Raw genomic sequence first — 26686 nt, 5'->3', positions numbered from 1 at the left:
CTCCTCGCCGCCCGCCGAGCCCTCGCTCCTCTCGCCGAGGAGCCCGATTTCCTTGTTCCTCCTGCGGAGCGCCGGGCTGGACGCGGCTGGGCTGCGGTGGGTGTCCGGCCTTCGGTGGGTCGCTCTGTCGCCGGTCGGCCTCTTTCCCTCGCGCCTTCCTCCGCCTCTCCCTCCCTCCGTGGGTCTGTCGGTCGGGAACGGGGACGCAGAAGGTGGGGTTTGCCAAAATCTGAATTCCTGGCACCGGCCACGCGACTCTGGAGTCGCTTTCGGCCGAGTTCTGCCTTGCCAAGTAAGAGCTTGGCCGTCCAATATCGCGTGCTGCTTCTCTCCAGAAAGTCACATTCGGACCTTTGGCTAGATGGTGGGGATTTTTTTTTTTTTTCTTTTCCTTTTTCCTTTTGCTCTTGAGCTTTTGAAAGGGCCTTTCTCTAAAGTGCACCTACGGGGATTTTTTTTTTTTTAATGCTATCTTTGGAGCTTGACAGCGTTTAAAACACAGAAGTGTATTACATGAATTGACAGAAGATTTGTTGTTACTTTATTTTTTTCGAGATTTCCGAGACGATTAAGACATTTAGGAGACAAGGGCAGTTCTACAAGCAAATCAAAAGTGAATAATTCACCTGGGGTAGGGAGGGGACAGGGGACATGTATAAAGAAAATTAGGCTTTCGTTTTGAGGCAAGGATATTGAGTAATAAAGTTAATGTATTGGTGAAATATTTGAATAATCATGTAACAGATTATGTAAAAAGACATTCTTTGGAAATGAATCTTTTAAAAAATTAACTTCGCTGTTGACAGTGGCGATAGCAGTAATGTTAACACGGAATAAAATTACACCTAGGGCTTTTTATGTGAAGTGTATGTAATACTTAACTCCCTTCCCCTGCAGAAGGGAATGCTTGAAAGCCAAGGGGCTAGATGCTTCTTGGCTTTGAAATTAACAAGTTTTCCACAAATATGAAATGGGACTGGGGTTGCATCTCACTGGCTTCACCCTATTTCCTTTCTTAAACACTTCTCTAATGTGTCAGTATACCTGCCTATTTTTTCACTAGTCAAGAAAACAATAAAAGGCCAAGCAGAAATCAAATCAAAACAAACAAAACTCAACAATCCCAACATTTACTCAGTAAAAAACGTGTATTGTATCTTAATTTATGTGGCTTCTCCAAGTCTGGGAAAGAGAGAAATTCAAAATTGCTATTTGAGTTATTCAGCTATGAGAGTTAAGAAATATCTTAAAGCCTGCAATTGTATAAGTAGAAAATTGTTAAAATTTGTTCTTACTAGAAAGGGTATTTAGGTATAGACTTCTTGTTGTTGATGTGAAGAAGTGTCCTTGAAAAAGAGGAATCCTGTGTGTGTGTGTGTGTGTGTGTGTGTGTGTGTGTGTGTGTTTAGCAACTGCTATCTCTATCTTCTGTTTCCAATTTTTTCTTTTTAAATTGTGGAACTACTCACTGCCCTTCAATTGCCCCAAGTCCAAGGGCTTATTCTTAGCTGCTCTTGACTACAGCCCTCAGGACCCTGGGTTCTTCTTGAAGTTTATGGTGAGTTAATGACTTGAGTCTACAACTGGGTGATTACCCAAGTTCTGTGCAAAACTGTTTTTTTGTCTGTATGCCCAAGGCTTTAGTATTAACTTTATATTGGTATGGATGCAGCCGAGTTTTTTAGGGGTTATTTAATTCATTAACTTGCGTTCTAGACTGTTGTTTAGTTTTTGATAGGAAACTTCCTCAACTTTGCATTAGCTGATTGACATAACATTACCAGCTTTTCTAGTTGTCCACCATCAGGTCAAGACTGTGAAACTTTTAATATGGATGTTTAAAACATTTTTGCTCAGGGTGAATCAGAACAGCTTGGCTTAAGTACACAAAACTTTATAAACGAAGTTTCTCATTTCAATTTTTGTTCATACTTGTCCTAAGTAATAGTAAGATTCAATAAGGTCAAATGTGAAAATCTTATAAAAAATAACAAAACAAAACTCTCTATGAGGATGGCAATATATTATAATACATTGATATATATTTATTTATTCACATGGCAATTTTGTTATTTTGCTCACTGGACATAATATGAAAATATACATTGGCATGTATGAACTAAAACCTTAGGTTGCCATACTTTGCATGAGTGTTTACCTATTGATTATTTTCATGTTTTTCTTAGTCTGGTTAGAGGCATTTATGAAGCAAATCTTGTTATCTCCTTCAATTAAGTGTGTGATTTAATTATTTCATAGTGAGGAAATGCAAACTTGAAGAGGGAAATTGGTAATATTCACATTACAGTTTTAACTGAATTTAAAGTGTAGAAAGGTGAAAATACAAATTTACATGAGAAGACCATCTAAACCGAAGGTACTGACCACTTAGTTATGCAAACCAAAATATTGACTATTTAGCTCAGAAAAACATTAACGTATGTTCTTCAACATTATTTTTTGTAAAAATGCATCTGTTAAAATAAAGTTATGAATACTCAGTCATGCACAATAAAACAAGCATGTCTTGAAACTAATCACTTTTTGTAGTAACAGTTGCTTTATTCCTTTTTTAAAAAGCAGCATATTGTAATTTACCTGATAATGTATAATTATTTATTTTTCTTAATATGCATGCTGTCAGACTTTCTTCTTTTAAGGATTCAAAGAAGGCATATACATCTCAAAGAAATACTTTAAAGCAACTGATCACCTTCATGAATGGAGAAATATGGCAATTGATTGTTCTCATCTTCCTCCTTCTAGATCTTAGACGAGTTTTGCAATGTCAAGTTCTGCATAGATGCCAGTCAACCAGATGTAGGAAGCTGGCTCAAGTACATCAGGTTCGCTGGCTGTTATGATCAGCACAACCTCGTTGCATGCCAGATAAATGATCAGGTATGTTGTAAAGATTTTCTTGTCTTTCTTTGAGAACACTAAAGTATCAGTGAAGCCTGAAGAACAAAAATAACAGTGAGCTGCAGCAGACCCTTGTGGCCTGTTTGTTGATACAGTAGAAGGTAATACACAAATATAAGAAAGATGCAGAAGAAAGTCATTTTCAGTACTTTCTTTTAGTACTACTTTCTTTCAAGACTACTCTGGGTAGTTTATTCAGTCTGTCTTAGTACTCTTCAGAAATGCTCCAGTTTTCTTAGTGTAAATGAATAATTTTAAAACCAAGTGCTTATTGATTTTTCAGCATTCTTTATGTTTTTTCTTTGCCATCACAGTAGGTGCATTCATAAAGAGTATTGAACTAATCAAGAATACTTTGTAAATTTATGCAGAAATTGGAAGGTATATATTTGAAATATTACAGTTTTATTTGAAGTTGGCAAATATATGACATCAATCAAACTTATCTAATTGTTCATTTATATTGGTTTAATGATAAGTGAAAAGATTTAGAATAATAATACTTTTTTGTATGTGTGAAAAAGTTGAAAATATCATTGCTGGAAATCATCGTGACATTGTGGAGGAGCATGCACTGAGGTGGACTTTAGTAACAGTAACTATGAAATAAAGGCCATGACAACATCATGAAATATTTTACACTTAATAAAATTAGATCATGAATTTATAACAGTATGACAATATCTAAAATAACGAGTTTTGTCTGATGATTCTCTGTTTTACAAAAATCACTTGGTTAGAAATTAATTACATTATAATCATTTATTTCTTTTAACCCAGTACTTCCTTAAGTCAGCTATGTTTCCACGACCATATTGGAATGGTTGCCTGGTAAATCTACTATGAAATCACCACCGAGAGAAAGAAAATGTTTAAATTAGATGTTTCCAATTGAAAGCTGTTTAAAAAAGCTAGCTCCATATCATCTAGGATTCTCTTTCATTCATCATTATGAAATTTTTCTTTGGCATTTTACCAATTACCAGGTAATTTTTACTGGCTGAACTATAGAAGAAGTACTAAATTGTAAAATTGAGTATAAGTAAGAATCATTTAAAAATCCTCAACATATATAAAATATAATAAACCAATCAACTGATGTTTTTCCCTTTGCCGTAAGAAAACAAGAGGTCTTATTGACAAAGGAAAACATTATTAAATTAGCTATTGATTTTAAGTAGCAAATATCCCAAGTCTCTCATGTGAGTTACTCTCACAATCAGCAGAAAACATTTTTTTGAGAACTCACTGTTTGTAGAAATGAGAAATTGACAGGTTTTATACGTAAGAAAATTTGTTTCCTATAAAAAAGACTGGAGGTCTTCAAAAGATACCTTTAGAGTGAAATATTACAATTATAATAACTATCTGCTATTCATATTCACTTACAGTAGAAGTTATTTCCATAGACAGAAAAAGTAGTTGTCAAATTAGTGAAAAGATGATTTAAAAATGAGACTTGTAGCCAATACAAGCCCACCTATAGCCGTTTTTCATTTAATACTTATGTGTTTAATGTTTTATAATAAATAGGCTCTTGTCACTGGGAATCTTGATTGCATTACAAAGGAAAACTGTTTTACTGTTCCTGACTATGAATTAGATTGCTCATTAGAATAGGCATTTATAATTTTACCATAGTTGCTTTCAAAGTACACACTGTAAAAAGTACTGTTTTTAAAAGAAAATATGCTGGTTTCATACCTTAATGAAGAACATATTTACTTATTTTAACTGATGAACCAGGGAAAATGGTTAATCGGGAACAACATATAAAGCCAACATTAGACACACACTTATTATTTCCTTACACACACATTTTCAATTTCTATGTTGTGGTGGCAAAAATCTAAGATGGTTACAGAGTGCATATCAAATAACGTAATTGTGAAATTGATATCGCATGGTCAAATAAGTTCACCCATAAACAACAAGAGAGGAAAGTCAGAGGTAAGAATCAGATTTGTGTGATAGGTATAGCTGTATACAATCATACTTAGCTTAGTTGACAAGACAAAGGAGCATAGACATCCAAATAATGTATGCATATATTATAAGCTTATCTGTTCATAAGTTTATATACATTTTCTAGAAGCCAATTAAGACTAGGTATTCTAGACAGCTTGGAAATGTGAATATTGGACTAGGTACAATGATAAAAGAGCTGAGTAAAGAGATTCTCTTGGTCTGTTTTTTTGCTCTCTTTTCCATGAGGAATAGGAGCTGCCAAATGGTGAATAAGCACAAGTCATCACATAATGAACACTATCATTGTGTGAGATATTATTTAATATCCAGGCATTGAAAAAGGCCCTGGATCAGGAGTAATTATTAAACATTCAGGATGTCATCTCATCTGTGCAACACAAAAGCAAATACAGCATTTAGAAGAAATTAGAAGAAGTATTTCCCTTAACCCTGATTCTTTGAAGGAACTCATTTGTAAAATTAATTTTAATAACATGACAGGCATGTGTCCTAGACTCCAAAAAGGAAAAATTTCAAATGAATCTTTTAACTACAACCTAGCCATAGTAAAGATTAGATCATCTAATAAAGAAAAAGTTGAAGAGAACAAAAGTGTATAAATTATAGTTCACTTTTATAAATATATATATATTTAAATTCTGATATTGTTGATTAAGTTTAATAAATTGGAATCATTTTATAATGATGTGAAGGAGCTCCATAAAAGAAAATCTATATGCTTGCAAAGATGATAGTTTGATAGTAGCAGGACTGTTTAATGTTGGATAAAACCCATATTGATTTGTTGCGGGGGGGGGTCCTGTGTGAATTTTGACTTTTAAGTACAATTGGTAAAAGACATAATCTTCTGTATCATAAAAATAGAAACAAAGGCCTTTCACATTTCCCAAGTACCTTCCCACAAGCCTTTCTATCTGAGGTGATTTTCTTCCTTGGTTTAAGTTTTTCAATAGACTTGTTTCATTTCAGATTTTTTTCAGACCAGAATGAACTCTGACAGCTTTTCTTTTTTGACAGTGCTGCCCAGAAAAGTCTCCAGTTGTGTGATTTTAGATGCACTGTTTGTTTTGCATTTTTAAAATTATTATGGTGAGGTGATCTTTTTGGAGACAGAAATTCTGAAAGCACAGGCATCACTGCTAAGTCATAATTTCTCAATAGCTTCAGCTTCTGACTGATATTGTTATTTCCCTTGAAAATGTATTAACTACAGTAATTTTCCTTTATAAAAGATGGCCACACCAAAAACACTAATAAATTGACACCACAATCAAACTCCAGTCATAAAATAGTAGTGCCATTAAAATCACTCAGGGTACCTTGATCCTTCATGTTCTAATTATTTCCCCCCATTCCCTAACTTATCTGTACAATACTACATAGTACTATATAGGTCTACAGCTGTGGGACCGTGGTTAAGCTGGAAAATTTTAGTGAGACAGACAATACTTAAAACACTTTCACATTTTCCAATTTGGAGTTACCCTGGATTGCTTTCAGGAGCAAGAACTACCACTGAGACCTAGAGTTGGGCAGGAGCAAAAGCAGAAAATGGAATAAGGAAAGTGCTTGCACACCAGGTCCTTGAGGGGACCAGTACACAGAGGAGGTGTGAAAATGGTTCACCAATTGTTCAGAGGCTCCATTTATATCCAAGACACCCATGTATTTAATAAGTAGAGCAAACATCTAAATAATTTACTGAGTTTTTAAAAATCTAGATGTTTTCATATCCTTCCCTTTGAAGTCTTGTAGATACCTTCCTTTACAAACCATATTGATTGGTGGATGTCATGCATTTCTTTAGATTTGGTCTCACTCTGCTCTCTTCCCATCCTTTCATAAATCCCGCCTTTAAGCCCACATTTCTATATCCTTCACCTAGAACAAAGGCAAGTCTACCCACTGACTGCCTATTATCTCTCAAATAGTGTCATTTCTCATCTTTGAACATATTCACAATTTTTGTGTACTTATGGAGTAGTTCTTTGGACACTGAAGTTTTATTCTAACATTTCTTCATGGACACAGCAGTTTTATTCTAACTTTTCTTTATGGTGAAAACATACTGTTTATAATCAGGGAGGTCATGAAGGCACAATTTATATAAGTTGACTTTAACCTTAAACAATACCTGTCTTTCCACTTACGATAGTTAGAATGACCTGGGTGCATGTTTCGGGGTAATATTTTATATATGTAGGTATTTTGCCTCATTGGAAAGACCACGATTTCATTCAAAATTTTGGCCTACTTCAATATGGTCATCAAATAGAGTAAAATTCTCAGAAACTCAAAACATTATTATTCTTGTCATTTACACAAGGTGATAAGTCCTCCCATTTTTAAACAGGCCCCTGACAGCTGGTATTTAGTAAGGAGAGTAAGAGAAGTCTGCTGTTCACTCTGAATAAAAAGAAATATGTCAATAAGAGATTATCTAATACTTAATATATATATCACCAAAAAATGAGATATAGAAGAATGAGTGCCTTTAGGGGATTCTGCCAGGTCCCTTGTGGTTAATGAAAGGCAGCAAGACTCAAGTGTTTTCAGTTGGAACAGGCATTGTTCTCATTTGTGCTTTACCTTATAAAGTTTTAACAGCTTCCAGGACGATCATGGCTGCTTTGGTACACACGCTTTCACGTTCCTTCACTCTTCTTCTCTCTTGTGAGTGGTCCTAGCAGACCGTGTGACACTGGAATGGTATTATTATTATTATTGCAATATTATGTGCTCAATTATTAAATTACTTTCTTTGGCTTTTTACTGAGGAAAAAAATCCACTTTTCAGCATCATTTAATTAACACAACTTGTGCAAAAAAGCAGCGTAAATGCTGATTTATGTAAAAATCAAAAATGTAATTTGTTAACTTCTTCCCACTTTTTAAAAATGTTTGCCTCTACTCTCAGGCAATTTGTTAATTTTCTCTTCATTTACAAGGATTTCTGTCTGTATTTTGTACGATTTCTTTTGATGTCAAAATTATTATTGGCTTTGGGCATTTTCTTTGCTTTGCTTTTAAGTCAAGTTCCACTTTTATACCAAAGTTATGCTCTGCTGTTTTAAGATGAATGCCAGCTGGCAATACCCAGAGACTGACTCTCTGAACAGTCCCAGAGTTGACTTTGGGGACTATTGTCTGGCTGATAAGTTACTTTCCTCATCCCAAGATGAAACTCTCCCAGACATGGTTTGCTGTTTGATATTTACATGATAAAACAAACAGCACTGCTCCCTCCTCCGTGCAGTAATACACAGGACACAACACCGACAGAACTCATACTAGAATTTTTAAGATTCACAGACCACATAAGTTTAAAAAAGGGTGACTTTCATTCAGGAATATCTCAGGCATCATTCACAATATTCCTGGGATGTACCAACAAGGTAGTCATCAAGGAGAAGAGGATGGTCCAACACACAAGAAAAGCCTCCAGCTTAGTAACAAACCCAAAAAGATGATCTTTAGCTTCCTTATCATTTAATAATGAAATGTTTATCAAACATTCAACCACCATTCAGAATGATCATCTGAGACTTTGTATAGAATGAAACAAAATGGCCACCTTAAATCAGGTGGCAAATGGATATTTCTTGTGGGCTCTGTAGAGAGATCCTTCCAAGTTATTTAAGAGACAAATTGCAGGGCTTCCAGGGTGGGTACACTGTGCGTCTTTATCACTTTTAATAAGTGTGTCTTTATCATTTGCCCTATTTATACAAACTAGAACCAACGATCAATTCTCTCTGTTTTGTTTTATTTGATAAATTATGCTTGGCTTTCTCTTCATATTGTTAACAAAGAACTAAAGATACACAGGAAAAAAACTTCTCCAATAATATTTTGGTCCAGTGGATACTCCTTTTTATTTTTCATTTTGGATTCAGATGTGTTTTTTTTTTTCAATATTTTCTTGATCCTGAAAACAAATACAAGGTACCTTCTCTTTGGAGAAATTAAGCATGTCTCGTTTTGGCAAAGCTCAGTCTTGATAAAACTAACATTTTATTGGACAAATTTATGTTCTATGGTCAATCTCTGTCTGTTGAAGTCACGTCTCTTCATCTCTTACTAAAATTAGGTTCAGAAGGTGTATAGTAAAATCCTTCTCTCAGAGGCCAAAAACTTGACATTACTTTTGCTCACCTGAAATGGGATTTCTTACATTGCTAGGCATAGATCAAGAGTCCAGACCTTGTTTTTGAGGCCTTCACATACACGTATATTTTATCTGAGGTCTGATGTTACCTGTCTGTAGCACCAAGGCAGAGAGATGTGTTCAAGTGCTGACTTTGTTCGATATGTAAATTGTCACTTACCTCTCCTCCTATCCACTTTCCAAACATGAAAGTTCCATTCAGTGTTTCCTGGTCTTCAGAGGGACACATTGAATGAAGCTATAGAAAATAAAGCATTCAGGCCAAATGTTGAAAGCTGCAGGAGGAAGAAATGAACTGTCAACTTCAAAGTGAAAAGACAGCAGTTGTCTGAAAGTTGTCTCTCAGTACAGATTTTTTTAAGGGAGTACATTTCTCTATTATTTCAATTATTACAACTTCCTGAATAGGTTGAAGGTCACCCATAATTCACACTTCTGTCATTTTTAGACATGCCAAATGCAGTCTATTAAGTATAAATAAAACTTCCAGTGCTTGAGCAGGAAAAATGAATGGATATTCATAACAATGAAGCCTTGTTCATCTTTTAAAAAGTAAATGATGTGTTTTCTTTCTTGCTTGCTTTCCTCCTTGTACACTGAATTTCTCTTCTGTCTCAATAGTAAAAACATAATACTTAAAATTGATCCAAGCATAGCAAACTAGGCTTTAAGGTTGTTCTAACAGATTCTGGATTTGTCTATATTATAGAATAATAAACAAGATCATGTATTACTGCCACTTATAAATACAAAGGATAACTGCATCAATTTGTTGGAGGATTTGGAAGAACACAAGCCTTGATAATGTCAAACTGCATTAGTCTGAAAGTCTATTAATTTTCCTAACAGAATACTTAGTAGTATCCAAAGTCATTTTTTTTTCTCATTGAGTTTATTGGTATGCTTTAGGTATACAGTACAGTTACATTCATCATTGGGTTCTCGTACCTTTACAAGACAGGTCTTGGTTCTCATTTTTCCCCCTTATCCCTGCCCTCCCTTCATCCCCTCCTCCCTTCCCTATTTACAAATACTTCTTTTCCATTTTTTCTTTTTCTCATGTTTTTTTTCCCTTATTACCTTTACCCTACCCTTCCCATTTGCCCTACACCTTTAGTCCTTTTCTTCCTATTTCACATTGTCAATTATATCATTAGGATCTTTACTGCTCTCCTTTTTAACTTAAATACCAAAAAAAAAAATTTAATGACATTTAATTGCAATTTATTCCAACTATATTTTTGAAATTTATGTAATATATAATTATATTACTGCAATATTTATAATTAAAATGAATCATATACCATTAAGTATTTATAGCATACATAATTACATATGATGTTGCTATACGTATATATGCCATGTATATATACTATGTATATACATATATATGTATTGTTTTATACAAATTTTAAAATTTCCTCAAAATATATACATAACCACATTTATATTTTACCTATTAAATGTGTATATTTACAATCACATGTATATTAATATACAGCTTTGTATGAAAATGTATTTCTTGAAGTCTAAACCTTGCTAAATCAGATCACCAGTGCCTTTTCTCTTACTCAGCTTTGTGAATATTAACTGAATGGATATTCCCTTAGGTCAGGTTTAGAATAATAATTATGCTCAGAGCAATTAATTCCATTATATATGTAATATCTATGTGTATAATGTGTTTTTCCTTACCTTGTCAATTTTTCCAATAGTAAAAGTGAACAATTTTGGGGTTTTTTTTTAGTATTGTTTTCATCTGTTTTGATTACTTAGTAATTAAAGTAAACATTCAGAAATTTTATTAGTGTTATTCTAATATATTTTGAAAATAAAAGAATGTGAAGAAATGTGTTTTTAAAACATTTCTATAAATCATTATCTTTATTAATTGAAATGTCCAGAGATCCAAATATAATACCCCAATTTACAAAGAAATTGAGTATTCTGGAGAAGTAAAGAGTCCAACAAGATACTGGGAAATAAATTTTTTATGTTACAAAATTTAAAAAGTACCTAAATTTTCAAACGTATTAAGTGTAAGGAGAATTAGGTGATATGCAAATCATGTTTTGGTTCTGGACTTTAGTATTAGCTACCAAGTAAAAAATCCTGGCGGAATGAACATAATTTAAAAATATCCATGATTAATTTTTTTAAAAGTAGAATTTGCATAACTACATTTTCTTATGTTAAAGGATCCATTCTTCCATTCTGTCATCTTATATTGCAAATAGTTGAGTTTTTTTCTTTTAATGGAGCATTCTGAGACAGCAAAATAAGATAAATCAACAACTGTTTTGTATCAATCTTTTGCTAAGTATTTGAAGGTTTTGAGCTCTTTATGTGAATTGAATTCACTGCATATTTCAGATTCAGAAAATTTTAATTTTGAAATCAGATAACTTTTCCCACAAAAATCTGATGGGAAGATAAAACTGATAACTGTTTAACGATATTTCACAAAGGAATTGACCCCCTTTTATTTTTCTTCAAGACAAAAATCAGAGAGGTTGTATTAGTAACGTCTTTGCTTGTATATACTTGGATGACACTTACTTATACACTTGGAAGACATGATCCACAGGACCACAAAACAGCTCAAATTTTGAAAATGCACTTAAAGACATTTAAAATCCATTTAAGCATACAAATCTGTGAGAAAATCTACATAAATCAGTTCTGTGCTTTTTTGCATTTTTATTTGCTGGAAGATCTATTTTATGGCATAAAAGCATAGATATGGAATCTTCTGAAAGGCTTGATTCCTCCAAAATTATATCCCATCACTTCTCCATGTAATTGTTTTAAGGCAACAGATTCTGATTTTGTTTCCATTGAAACTACTCTTCTTATTTCTCAATCACTTGATAGTGTATTATTATTGTTGTTGTTATTATTGTTAGAAAGAAAACTAAATTTACATGTAAATCTCTTTGTATTCACATGTTTAAATTTTGCTTTTGACAAATTATATTTAGAGGAGAAAAGGTATAATTTTATTTAAGCGTCTCTGAGATCCTAAGGAATGAAAGATAATGAAGATTATCAGTGGTAAACACCTTGAGAACAGGACTGGTTTTGTAGGGGTGTGGTAGATAGAACTTCGAGGCACATTCTTACTGCTGTATGAGGAAGCAAGCCCAGAATTTGCCCTCATTATGTCTGGAGCTTGCCAGTTCTTTTTCAAACTTAAGTTTCATGAGCACCATAAAAATTCACTTAAAATCGAAAAGAACACCCTGAAGTTAAAATCCACTCTTCTTTGCCTTGACTTTCATGGCCTGGAATGTCACCTTTTACCTCCAGTAAATAAAGCCAACATCAACACTCTTCCATGTCTTTTATTTTTCACGCACTCAATATTCTTCATGTGACAATCTGGACACTTAAAGGGAAATGACAGTGGTGATCTATGTCCTTGCAAAGAGAATTGTCTTTATAGTATATAGTTACGGTGTATCTGCCATTTTCTTTTTTTCCTTGGACTATTCACATTGGTTTGAGCAAATCTAAAATGGAATTAAAAAGACATGACTAATAGGGGACCACAGAGAAATAATGATATCATAATACTGTCTTAAAATGACCTGGCATGTGTGTCTATGTAGCATTCCCAACAGAGACAGTTTTACTATTTTACTGTCTTGCAGGGCATTGTCTCTTTAACCTCCCTATTTCCGAGAAGCCACCGAAAAGTTCTAATATGTCACAATTCAAATGTCAACATGTTGTTGGAAAGGAAACTAATAAGTTAAACCTGTGAGAGATGCCAAAAAAGAGGTGATTCAAACTGTTGAGAGAAGTCCATTGTTTTGTAAGGGAAATTGAACTCTAGAATAAAACAGAGTACTTATATGTGTTTAACTGGAAAGGTTAGGGAAAAAAGCAAATTCACTCATTATTGTTCATTTTTGTATCTGGTAATATTTGAGAAAAACTGTTCCTCTGTGTACCTCCAAAAAAAGGAATGAAAAGATTAGGCTTTAGATACAAACTGAAAATTCATTGTTTTTCATAACAAGGAGTTTCCATAGTATGGATTCTATTTTTAGAGAGAGATAAAGACTTAAATTACATTAGAATATTTATGTTTGCCATGATTTTCTATAAAGACACTTCAAGTGGTTAAACCATTATTGAATAAAAAGCTAATTTATATTGACAAGAAAGAAAGCAAGCAGAAAATACTCCTCATTGAGGAATTTTTTGAATTTAGTACAATTTTGTGCTCTGGTCTTTTTATAGAAAAATAAACAATTGGACTTTAGAGCCACCTACTGGAATAAAAAGGCACATACGTATGTTTAATGTCCTCAGCTTTTCAAAAGATAAACAAATATGTAAATATAATTAAAGTGTGGGCATTTCTATCAGTCTTATAAGATATTAATTTGTCAGCTTTTCTCAATTTGAAATACCCAGGGGTTCCTGCAGGAAACAGTAGTTACCAGCAGTATCTTGTACAAATCATTTTTCTATTTCTTGGTTTACCAATTTGTTATGTGTTTTTTTTTTCCTCTGTTTTGTTTTGCTGATGTTTCCACGCAATCCATGTGTAAGTTCTACCCAGATATTTAGAATATAGGGGTTAAAATTTTGTTTGTGGGACTTTGCAAGGATATTGTGGCAGAATGTCATTAGTGGCATTTTCATGCAGGTGATCGTACAGCTTCATGTTTTTCTTCCAAAATCTGTCTGATGATGGAAACTGCTGTTTCATAAATCTTAGGATAAAATGAAAAACTAAGAATTTTTTATGGTACAATGAAAGACCATCTTGAAGATTTTCATGCCTAATGCTGCTATAAATTAAAAAAAAAAAATCTCTGGTGCCTGGATGCAATCATTGGTCAATGGTTTGCCTAAGTTACCGGGCTGCTTGGGGAGAGGTAAGCAGCTCCTGGAAATTTCTCATCACGTTCCTTCCTCATTGGCCCCACTGCTCTACAGTCAGTCGTTAACAGATTTATTAAATCCTTCCTGTCTTTGGCACTTTGCTAGAAAGCAAGAGGAATAAGCACCACCCTCAACAGCCTGAAAACATGAATCCATGAAAGGCCTAACACCTGTTACCTGCTTTCAAAGAAGTGCAGTCAGGAGTCGGTGAACGAGAGTGAGGGCAGGTGCAGGGTCAACAAGATCAGTCATTTGATTCTGTTCTGTAGAGACCTTGATGATTTCTTATATCATATCCTTCCCACCTGTCAAATAACTTCTGAACATCTCGTTGAAAAAGTGTTACTTTTGCTAACTTGGTAAGGGAGTAGCTCAAGACTAGCTAGGCTCCTACTAGATAATGCCAGTGAAGATTTAGCTCTGAATGTGTGTACTTTGATGAATTTAGAGGCAGGAAAGTTCTTTGTTAAACATATACAGGGTATATGAGACCCAGCAAACCTCGAATTAGGAAGATTTGACTTGTGGAGTTATATTTGGAAAGATTTGTGAACTGGCTTGAAAAATCACAGCTTTCTATTTGCCACCAGAGAGTTCATTTTCAGTAAATAAAATTCTTTTGGTAATAAAAATAATAAGGAATATGGTTAAGACAGAGTGTATAGACATACAATGTATATCCTGTACTTTGCCAGTATTCACTTCTCTGTCTTTTTTGCCCTGCCCTTTTTGGTCCTTGAAGATATTCTATAGAGTAGTTGCAGACATTGCGCCGGGAGAGGAGCTCCTGCTGTTCATGAAGAGCGAAGACTATCCCCATGAAACCATGGCACCTGACATCCACGGTTAGTGTCTCTCACAGCACGTGCCCATCGCCCTTGTTTGGAGATTTGCAACACAGTAATGGAAAAGATCCATTGCACTTGACATTTGGGCATTAGTTTCTCTGGCCATTCAATATCAGTTTTATCAAATTTTTTCCATTTTAAGGATGGAGCAAGTGAGGGCTGTTAAGGCCAAGTCAAGTGACTAGTAAGCTCACTTGGGACTAAGTGGTAGAGTCAGCACTCAAAGTAAGGTCTTTGCTGTTCCTAATAGCCGGGCCTTTTCCATGTGTTATGTGGTCTGGAGGATTGTTTTTTTCTGTTCAGACTCCTGACTGAGATCTCAATACAGATATTAAATACAAGAAGAGTGTTACAAACTATAAGAAATGTTTCCCTTAACTAGTTGATGTCACTGAGATTTCTGCCTCTGGAGCTGAGGTGATTTACTTTAGAATCATTTTCTCTTCCTTAACTCCCTACATCCAAAGTTAACAAACTGTTGAGTCTATGTAATGACTCCTTTACCTTTTTCGGTCTTACGGTTACGGGTTTAGTTTAAGCTAAACCAGTGTCATAGACGTGGTAACCATGGGCCTTTCTGCTGGGCTTCTCACACAGCAAGTGGGTGAATTGAATCTAAGAACCGTCTGATATGTACCTGCTTTCCAACTTTCAATAGTTTTCTGTTCCCTTTATCATATGTACCTCAATAGCCCCTAGTAACCTGCCAACCACTCTGTTTCACACTTCTCCCTTACCTAGATTCTGTAAGCCTGCCATGTGTTTCTACAGGTTTATCTTTCTGTGACTGCGCCGTGTTCTTTCTTGTCTCCGTCACTGATCCATGCCATTCCATATCTGAGATGAGCCCCCTCCAACACCACCTAGCTGATTCTTACTCATTGCATTGCTTTTTCTGAACCACTGTCCCCCAGGCTGGATGCATTAGGCATATTCCTCTAAGGCTTCCCTGCACCATATTCATGTATTGGTCTTGAGGTAAATCATAGTTCTTTGTTATATATAAACTGCTGTATATTTTAATGTGTTGATTTCCTTGCAAAGTGCCTGGCATTTGGTAGATGATTCAAATACTTCCCCAAAATCATTTAGTAAACAAAGAACTGAAGAATAACATATTCCTCCTCTATATGTCTACAAAACAGGCATTATGTGTTATCTTGTTTGCTATGGGTATTTTTCAGCATGCTGGGTTGTTTTCTAAATGTTTGTGATTGCAACTGTGTGCAGGGTGTAGCTTCCTGAATGGGTTCACAGCTATCCAAATGGAAAGAGCAGGAACAAGATCATCCCTACCTGACATTTTACAACCTTACCATCTCCAGTCTCCACTACTACAATTTTTTTAGTGTATTAAAGTACAGATTCCTGACCTGCTTTCTATTTAACAGAACTGTGTCAATTAGTAACATACATGGGTTCTAAAAACATCTTTGTCGCATTCTAAGTAACGATGGATGTTGAACTATTGCCAATATTAATGATAGTAACAGGGTTAGACATGACTCAGATAAGATCCTGTATTTCCTGTATCTTCAGGTAACATGGTATTGGCCCAGAGAGCAGTGTACAAGGTAGAGATGGGTTCAAATCACGGCCCTACCATTAGTTCTCTTCCTAAATACTTGTCTAAAAATTGGGATAAAAATCAAACTTATAATTCATACTCAAGGTACAAGGAATATCATTTATCCATGTAGTGGCTTGAAAAAAAATAGGTGATGCTTAATATGTGGCAAGTATTACTTTTAGTATCCAATGATCCTAGAAAAGTTTAATTGTGAAGTTTCATCTGATTAGTTGTACTGTAGCCAGAACAATTATTTATGCTATTGTTAAAAATTCTCTCCTGACTTTTTGCACATGTTATTTCTAATCCATATTAAAATTGAATGGTGAAAATGACAATCACCTAGTTTGAAGTAGGTCTTATATAACTTCATAAGGCAGCCGGTTTGTAGTAGCCATTCCTGACCACTTAATCCTGGTAACACTTGAACTGTTTTCACAGAAGAAAGGCAATATCGTTGTGAGGACTGTGACCAGCTCTTTGAATCCAAAGCTGAACTAGCAGATCACCAAAAGTTTCCCTGCAGTACACCTCACTCAGCATTCTCAATGGTGGAAGAAGACTTTCAACAAAAACTTGAAAGTGAAAATGACCTCCGAGAGATACACACCATCCAGGAGTGTAAGGAATGTGACCAAGTTTTTCCTGATTTGCAAAGGTTAGAGATGGCAAGTTGCACCACAAAACTTGTATTTACTCTGTAATAAAATGGTATGCTGAAGTTTGAGAATTTATGCAGTTTGGAAATGCAGACCTTGAATGAACTGGTCAGATGGGCTAATGCACTTCAGAAATCACTAAACATCTTGTAAAAGAAGGTCAAATAGGTTATTTTGTTTTCAGATAGAAAATAACGTGTGAAATTATTATTCTTATTCGTTGCCATGCTAAGGATCAAACCCTGGGTTTTGCACATGGTAAGCAAGCCCTGTACCTACTCCATTCATTATTATTTAGGTGATGTTATTGGGAATTGAAAGCTTGTCCTTACAAGGAATTAAACTGAGAGGAAAAAAGAATCAAAAGTGTTGGAAAAATGCTATTAACTGAAGTAGTTATATAATAAGATACAGTAAGGCTACATTTAGAAGTATTTAGATGATAAAAATGAAAGGCCATGTCTGGTACTCACATAATATATGATAAATGATGTTTTCATAGAGCAGTGTGACTCATGAATTTAATCTGTAATACTTATCTAATCTACATACATAAATATATATGAATATGAATATATATACATATGAATGGGAGAAGAATGTTTAATTTCCAAGTGTTGTATTTCCTAAAAGGAAAAAAAGAGCACGTGATATTATAGATGAAGCAATCCCTTAATATATATTTTTGACAAAGTGAAAATCATATTTTGGTGATATACTGACTTTTTATAGCCCTTTCAATTTAATTGAAGAACATTTAAAAATTTCTGTTGTAGAAACAACAGTAGAACTTACCTTTTAAATACTTTGTTAAAATGCTCTTTTAGGATCAGATAAGTAAATAACCAGGTAATAGGTTTTTCCTGTTTGTTTGTTTCTTTCTACCTACTGGTTTTTACCTTGACCAAAAATAATTTTAATAATTGTATTCATTACTTTGCTTTTAAATCTTGAAATGATCCTCGGAATGTGTAATTATAATTTCTGGAGAACAAAACATTGCATTTCAAACAACTGGCTTTACTCAAGTATGTAAATTGCTCAGAATTGGTTTTTGACAAAAGACTTGTTTCATTTTACCACTTTGTTTCCTTTCATTAGAGGCTCCTGTCTTCTTTTTCAGCTCCATTTACTGGTCTGCATCATCTTCTGGTTAGGTTTCTTTCGGGAAAGGATTTCACAAAGTATTCATTCACTTAAAGTCATAAATGACTCACAGGGCAGTAAGTATAAGTCCCCCTTTCTTAGAAGATTGGTTAAATGAATGAATCTCTAGTTTTGAAAATTTAGGCTTAATTTAGCTTTTAGAGAGAAAACATTTTGGAAAGTGAGAGAGCTTTCCTGGCATCCTTTAATTGAGTTTGAATAGAGTATAAATCTATTATATATGCTTAGTATAATTTCTTATCAAAAAATTTCAGCATGAGTTTTAAATATATCCATGTCCAAATTATAAAACAAATACAATTAGCCAATACTAATGAGAAGAAAAAATAATTTGTACTGCAAATGTTATTTCTGGTGCCAGATATTAAGTATGCTTTCTTCAGTTTTATTATTGACAACGTTATAAGCCCAAAATTAACAAACTAAATAATAAAGTCTAATTCTTACTTCCTATTGAGAGTGTATACAGATAATTAGATGGAGAATGTTGCTTAATCTACCTAACTGTAAGATTAAGCCTGAGTCAACTCCACTTAACGCTAAAACCAATTGTTAGCCTAGTTGATTCAGTAAAGCATTCCGTGGAAAATAAGTAAACTTGCAAAACTTACCTTTTGTTATCCTAGCCAGATTGGATAAAGCAGGTCACTATGCAACCAAATGTCAATCCTCCAGGAGCTATTTCTTCTTATGAGTTATATGGTAGCCACAAGCAGAACAGACATTCTCAGAATATTTTCCACTTTACTGAATGCTATATTGTTACCTTAGTTTTAAATAAATGAAAATTCCTTTCTTAATGTGACACATTCTTTGGTTCGATATCTCTTATCTACAACGTTGAGAAATGAATGCACAAAATCTAAGAAGTAGAGAAAAAGAAAAAATAAGAGCAGGAAAGAAAAGATGGATATGTAGATCCAAAGAACCCAAAAAGCTGGACATAGTTCTATAAATTGGTATTAAATTCTATGAAAAGGGGCAAAGTCTCCTTAATGACTGACTGGATTGCGTCTTAAAACTAAAACCACATCCTTATATGGATGTCATGGGAAGAAATAAGACTCAACATGTAGGCTGAGCTATGCAATGGCACTATGTTTCGGAGTTTAAGATTTGATGTACAACATTTTAGGGTATATAACACAAAATGGCTGCCACCGTAGATTGCTAAGAATAGACAATGAGAATTACAATCTGTACAATGCTTCTGGAGAATGTTCCCAACTTTATTCAATGTTAACTACAGTTGTTGATATCTCTCTTAACTCTATTAGCCTTTCCATTTCTGTAACAAACAGAGGATTATATATTATAGATAAAGATAGGGCCTTTCCTATGACGCCCCACACCTGTTCTCTCCTGGTACCTTGGGTTCATGGAGATATCTCCACTTGTGGTCAAACAGAATCACACTTCCACCTTGGTTGACTCATGGAGAACAAAAATAAGTTCAAGTTCCAGTGTGAGTAGAGTGTAGGGAGGAAGTGGAGGAAGAGAACAAGTGTGGGAAAGGTTTTTCTGATTTACCAAGAAACGAGAGTAGGCCTTTATTTCCTACATTCCCACTCACACACCACATATTCCTGGTACACAAGGATTTTTAGCTGATCATTAGGGGTAGAATGTTAGGCTCAAAGATAAATAAAACATGGAAAAGAGTGAAATTTGCAAGGTTGGTAATTGAGTATTTTAAAGTAACTTTTTTTTATTATTGAAAATTTCAGATCTATACAAAATTAGAGGATGGTATTAAAAAAGTAGAGTGTTCAGCTTCAGTAATTTTCACTCAAGGGCAATCTTGTTGCCGCCATACCTGTTTTAGATTATTTGAAACAAGTCTTCATCATTATATAATTTTATTCATAAGTAGTTCAGGATTTGTCTGTAGAGGATAAAGGACTCTTAAAATATTAGTTCGGTGTCACACTTTTAAAAATCATTCCTTGACATCAAATCTTCAGCCAGAATTCAAATTTCCCTAGTTGCCTCATAATTTTTAGAATTAAGGTAAAATAATGTCCACACATAGCAATACTTTAATGAAATTATGCATATTTTGACTTAAATGTCCCTCAGTTAGTCTCTTTCTTCTCTCTCTCTCCAACTCCTCCTCTTCCTCCTCCTCCTCTCTCCCTCCTTCCCTTCATTTACTTATGGAATCTTATGGAAGAAACTGAACTTTGTTTCTGTAAACTTTCGTGCACTCTAGATTTTGCTGCTAATGTAAGCTCGATGGTGTTAAACATTTTCCTCGCATTCCCTCTATTTCCTATAAATTCATAGTTATATCCCAAGTGTTACGTGGGATTTCAGCGTTAAAGCAAAAGTACTTCACTGATGGCATCATTCATTTTTCTCAGGAAGCAGGTAATGGGTTACCTACATCAATTCATTTTTTATTTTTATTTTTTTTTGAGACAGGATCTTCCTTTGTAGCCCAGGCTGGCTTGAACTCACTGTGTAGCCCAAGCTGACTTCGAACTCATAGCAATCCTCCTGCTTCAGCCTCCTGAGTGATGGGATTACAGGTGTGAGCCACCATGCCCACGCCCACGCCCAGATGAATGTATTCTAATTCTATAATTTTTTCATAATTTCCTGTAAGGATTTATTCTATGTAAAGAAACCACCCCTCACTGTCTATTTTGTCATCATAAAGTACAGTTCATGTGGGAAAAGCAAAACGTGTTTTATTTTTCCTTTTATTTAACAACTTTTGGAATAATGATTTGGTTTCCCAGTGTTCTACAGTGGTGATTGGTGAGGTTCTATTTGTGTATTTTAATAATATTATTATATTTTTTGAGACAAGATCTTACTATGTAGTTCAGAAAGGTCTTGAACTCACTATGTAACCCAGGCTGGCCTCAAACTCTCAGTGATCCTTCTGCCTCAGCCTTCCAAGTTCTGGGATTACAGGCATGCACCTCCACACCCAGCTAATATTATTATTGTTAAAAGACTTACTATTACTGATGTTCGACTTGCCCCTCATTTTATTATTGGACATCTTTACAAACTGGAAACTTAATTCTTTGGACATCATCTATACTTGTCTTGCTTTCTGCACTTATAAGGTGTTCAAAATCCATCTTGCATATTTTATTAGATTTGTAATAGACTATTTCTCCAAAGGTCTCTGGTTGCTGTCCTTGGGGCCAGTATACTAGTATGTTATGTGGGTATGTATTTAACCAACAAAAACATTGTGGACATCTTCTGATTATCACCGTAATACATTATCTATATTTGCTTTTTATTATACTCATGAGGATCTCAAATATAAATTTTAGAAAAAGGAGAGACAAATTTCAGAGAGCGAAACATTCTAAACTTTAGAACATAGATGAACTGCCTTTATGAGAAAATTCGAACCATGTCTCCTTTCCCTTTTAGGGGGCCATAATAGTGCATGTACTTAAAACACATGCATTTCTTTTCTCATCCAATGACGGTATCTATCTTTACATCTTCAGCTATCTATCCACACACACACACACACACACTCGCACACACACATCTGTGTATTTGTACACTCGTCTGTGCATCCCAGGGCATTGCCTTTTAAATAATTAACTGTCTCCTTTCCCTTTTAGGGGGCCATAATAGTGCATGTACTTAAAACACATGCATTTCTTTTCTCATCCAATGACGGTATCTATCTTTACATCTTCAGCTATCTATCCACACACACACACACACACACTCGCACACACACATCTGTGTATTTGTACACTCGTCTGTGCATCCCAGGGCATTGCCTTTTAAATAATTAACTTGTAGCTCTCCCTGGTGACATGGATAGAAATGAAAGTACCTTCTGCATCTAAAGGTTTTATATATATATATACAGTTCCCGGATATAAAAAGTACTACTTACTGTGTCCCCATAAAATTCATATGCTGAAACCTCATCTTCAATGTAATGGTACTTGGAGCTGGGACCTTCGGGAATTAATGAGGCCATAAGTATGGAACTCTCATGAGTGAAATTGGTGCCCCTCTATTAAAAAAAGTCTCAAAAAATTCCCTCAACCCCTGTGCTATGTGGAGTTATAGGGAGAAGATGATCATGTTTGAACCAGAAGTTGGCCGTTGTGGACACTTCTTAAGTATTATACTATTTGGATCTTATTTATATATATATGCACACCTTCCCTTATGTTCTTACATTTTCGGTTGGAGTGTTTGTTGCAGATATTAGTAATATCTGTTGCTGTTACAATTATGTAATGATTCTAGAACTAGACAAATAACTCATTGTTTACCATGCTTCTAAACTGCAAATAATCCCTGATAGCTGTTTTAGATTTATTTTTCGAATAACAGGGCTATATCTACATACTGGTGTAAGAGAATCTAGGAGCATAAAATGTACTTTATTACAATCCAGTTTCTTCTCTTTTCTCCTCACTTCTTTTCTTCTTAATTCTTTACTTGCCATTTGTTTTAGTAATAAAATAACATTCAGTTTATGAATGTGTTCTTCATCCCATGTCTTATTGAATCAATTGTTCTCTTAACAGCTTGGAGAAACACATGTTGTCACATACTGAAGAGAGGGAATACAAGTGTGATCAGTGTCCCAAGGCATTTAACTGGAAGTCCAATTTAATTCGTCACCAGATGTCACATGACAGTGGAAAGCACTATGAATGTGAGAACTGTGCCAAGGTACAGTGAATTTGTAGGCTCCTTGGCCTCTCTGTCATCCTGCTCTCTCTTAACCCTTCACTTGCTACGATATATGAAAACAAGCCTTGAGAGGGGAAACTATAAATATCTTGAGTAAAGTAGACTGAATGCTGGATGCTAAAAGGCATTAGTTTGAGTGTATAAAAACACTTAGCGGGTATCCTTTTATTTGTGTAAGGGAGGAATTGAGGCTTAATGGTGAGTTCCAAAACTAGGTGTCAGACATCCTTGGTAAATTCCTGGTTCCGCTACTGACTTGCCAGCGTGGGTTTGTTTTATAGCTTTAAGGGGAATGAAAATTTTATCCAATTCACGTTACTGATTTCTCTTAATGGGATTTTGTGAGAAGTCACATAAACTTTCTGAATGCTTATTCAGAAAGAATGGGAGACTCCTACATTTGCAGACTTTTCCACTCTATTCCTCGCTATAAATCATGATTTGGTTCTAATTAAAAAGTGTAGAGTTCTATCTTGTGAGCAATGCTGAATGGCATACGTGTGACATGAAACTACTCTGCATAGACTGTGAACTGTGGTAACAATATTTCACAACTTTTGATTTTCATGCTTCTTAACTCAGAGATGTTCTGGTATTCTTAAAATTACTTTCTTTTTTTAAAAAAATGTTTTTATAGCAGAGGAAATTGTGACATTTGAAATCATCTTTAGTGTTGTTTTGCTCCTGAATATCATGGATAGCTTTTTAATTTTTTGGTTTGTTTTTTTTTTTTTTTTTTTTTTTTTTTTTTTTAGTACAAGGTCCAAAAGAATAGTTTTAGCTTGCTGGGTGTTACCTTGCTGAAACACAGTATTAGAATTCAACCCCAGAGAGAAACATTTTAAATAGACTTGTAGTATCTTAAATGCCTCCAAATTTTGTACCTAATATATCATTATTTAAAGGGTGAAAATAGCACACTAGTGTAATAATGGCATGACCAATATTTTATTATTTCACTATAGTAAATTGGGTAAAAAAAAGGCCTTGACTTTGGCCTAATAATGCCATTCATTGTTTTTTTTTTGTAAATGATACCTGTGGATATTCTACACTAAGGATACAGAGCTGAAATATATTTATAGTCCTACCCTACCGGAGACTACACACTGAAAATAGGACTTTCTTTTGGTCTTTGGGGAAAATAAATACAAACAAAACAAATAAAATTCCTTCCTAAGTTATCCCTGGTCTTTATCATGCCCTTGGATTAAGTTTCTTGATTAATCAGTACTCATTTCCTAGCAGGTTTTCACGGACCCTAGCAACCTTCAGCGGCACATTCGCTCTCAGCATGTTGGTGCCCGGGCCCATGCGTGCCCGGAGTGTGGCAAAACATTTGCCACTTCGTCAGGCCTCAAACAACACAAGCACATCCACAGCAGTGTGAAGCCCTTTATCTGTAAGTTTTTTAATACTCCAGCCCTCCTTCCTGCATCTGTCTGTCCTCCAAAAGGAACTGTGATCAGGACAATGCCCGCATATGGCCGGGGGGGGGGGTTCAGTCATAGCTATTTATGATCCAATCCAGTAGAGCTATTTTCTGTTACAAGAAAATCTTTTATAATTAAATATTTTGCCTATACCCTTAGGGTGTTTTCCTTTAGATGAAATCAATAACAGGTAGAGAAAAGAGAAGTCATTAAAGAATGAAAGGGAAGCCTCCCTGGGTTTTAGGATTTAATCGAGACAAGCAGATTTGTCTCACACTGTAAATGTTCATGGCTTTGTAAAACAGCGAATAGCAGATATCACTAAACAAGTTGAAGTGAATAAAAATGTGTTCTGGATCAGAAAGAGCTGGAAGAACCCCACTTGGCAAGTAGGCTTATGAGTGTGTGTGTGAGTGTGTGTGTGTGTGTGTGTGTATGTGTGTGTGTGTGTGAGAGAGAGAGAGAGAGAGAGGGAGAGAGAGAGGAAATAAAATGCTCTTTAATCCTTCCTATTGTTGCCTCTCTCAGGCTAGGGGATTGGTAGTTCTCTGTTACTTGAACAGCACAACATTTTTACTTTAATGCCAGGTATGCTGCTTCTCTTACCCGCTGCACTAAAGTGAATTTACAGGCAGTGTGTTTTGAGGAGACAGCCAATCTGACCACCTACTTAGAATATTCCTGGACAGAGCATTTTAGTAACACTTCAAGTAGAGTAAAACTCAGCCCTCATTTGCTGCTTCTATCCACCATTCCTGTTCTCTGTTGTGCTGAAATATTTCATAAGCATCAGTTATTCTTAGTCCAGCTGGGCAACATCTATAGGTTTCTTTTGCTCAGCTGGCCTTAGAAATACAGTGATTCACTGAGTTGTACTCCAAACTTTAAAACTGATTTTGAGTCCAGATACACATAGAATTGGTTGAAAGCATACTCAGTACTTGGCAAAATCTCTGACTTAGGAGATTCTCAAAAAGCAGTTTTTCCGACAAACACTGATGGTTCCTAGTAAGTATATGAGACACTAGTACAGTACCTCGTGGAAAAAACTAATTTTCAGTGCCCAAATGGAAAATGCCAAAGACTGACTCTCTCATTCTTTGCCTTGATACAGCTTTCTTTTATGTTTCCAAAAGCACCAAAAGAGCTTTCCTTCCATTTTTTAGCTTATACCACAGCCTTGTTTTACTCAGACGTTCTGTCCCGTGGGTGGAGTGAAGAGGACTTAGCAGATCAACAAGAGTGCTCTGACCTCCCTTGGGGAAGCTCCGCTGAAAGTCGTGAGAAGGATAGTTGCAGAAAGAGTTTGATACCTCTTCCCCAAAGACATTCCTGACTCTAGGCCATGATGTCCTAAAAAATACTTGGAGATGCTATAGGCATTCAATATAATTTCTCGGAAATAAACGTTGATAAGTTTGATTATGTTTTAGTAAGAAAAAGAGTGGCAGAGACCACAAAGGAATCCTGATCATCCATTTAATGCTTTGCTATTTAAAATAAAGCTAGGATATGTAGATTCCTATCTTCTGAGTCTCTCTGTGATCTACAGTTTTAATTGTGTTGAAGTCAAGTGTTTCACTTTAAAGTGCCACAGGTTGTCCCTTTCCAACCAGCTTGCATAAAGTATTTCTCATGAATGCATTTTAAGTAATTATTGGTAAATTTAAATAGCAGATGGCATTCTTCAAATATAAAATCTGACAGAGAGCCACGGAGTAATTATGAATAATAGCCGTGTAATTTCAGAACAAAAGAGTTTAAGGATCAGGAGTTTGTGTGGAGACTAGGGGGGAGGAGGGTACCTAGGGCTGATATCTGTTTCTCACCAGAAGGCCACACACCACGATTCACCCCCACTGGTGTGTTTATGGCAACTGTCTCTTATTACATTGTGCCGCCAAGCTTGAGCCCAGAGTCACCAGTGCTAAGGTAATTACTCACTGCCTTTTCAGGAACCTCTACCCTTCCCAAATAGAAACCACATGCTCTAACAGTCTGAATATATTCAAAATGCCTCTTAATTTGTTTAATAAGTCAAAAAATGCAATGTTAGTTGCTGGCTAATTCCTTAATATTGAGAAAATTACAGAAGAGGCTAGACTTCAGCATCAGTTGAATCAGCATACTTGGAGGCTTGGTGGTTTGTGGTATCTCAGGCCAAGCCTGAAAACAAAGCCTCTGCCCAAAGAAACATCTCAGTTTCTGTGTTGTTGAGACTAGACACAGACACTGGTCATCCATGTAATAAAAGGTACAACAGGGTAAGTCAATTGCACCTTCTGTTAACGCTAATACAGGGGAGTCCTTGACTTTCTTTTTTTTTTTTTTTT

At 35.1% G+C, this 26686-nt stretch overlaps 1 protein-coding gene across 9 annotated transcripts in view; it reads left to right on the top strand.

The window, feature by feature from the left end:
• Mecom (MDS1 and EVI1 complex locus) overlaps positions 1–26686 on the top strand; it is a 548121-nt gene that overhangs the window by 486673 nt on the left and 34762 nt on the right. For 5 of the 9 annotated variants that reach the window (XM_010632344.2, XM_010632339.2, XM_010632343.2 and 2 more), the window contains 5 exons: positions 2767–2901; positions 14721–14823; positions 16838–17054; positions 22752–22899; positions 24166–24322. In XM_010632344.2, the coding sequence (XP_010630646.1) occupies positions 2767–2901; positions 14721–14823; positions 16838–17054; positions 22752–22899; positions 24166–24322 (760 nt within the window). Of the gene's footprint in view, positions 1–1482; positions 1559–2766; positions 2902–14720; positions 14824–16837; positions 17055–22751; positions 22900–24165; positions 24323–26686 lie in introns of those variants that run through there. The other 4 variants (XM_010632345.2, XM_010632340.2, XM_010632342.3 and 1 more) reach the window with 3 other exon arrangements.

Source organism: Fukomys damarensis, unplaced genomic scaffold, assembly GCF_012274545.1.
Source record: "Fukomys damarensis isolate Sample0158 unplaced genomic scaffold, DMR_v1.0_HiC HiC_scaffold_12, whole genome shotgun sequence".
Lineage (NCBI taxonomy): Eukaryota > Metazoa > Chordata > Mammalia > Rodentia > Bathyergidae > Fukomys > Fukomys damarensis.
The sequence above is the reverse complement of the archived record's forward strand: the minus strand, read 5'-3'. Positions and strand labels throughout refer to the sequence as shown.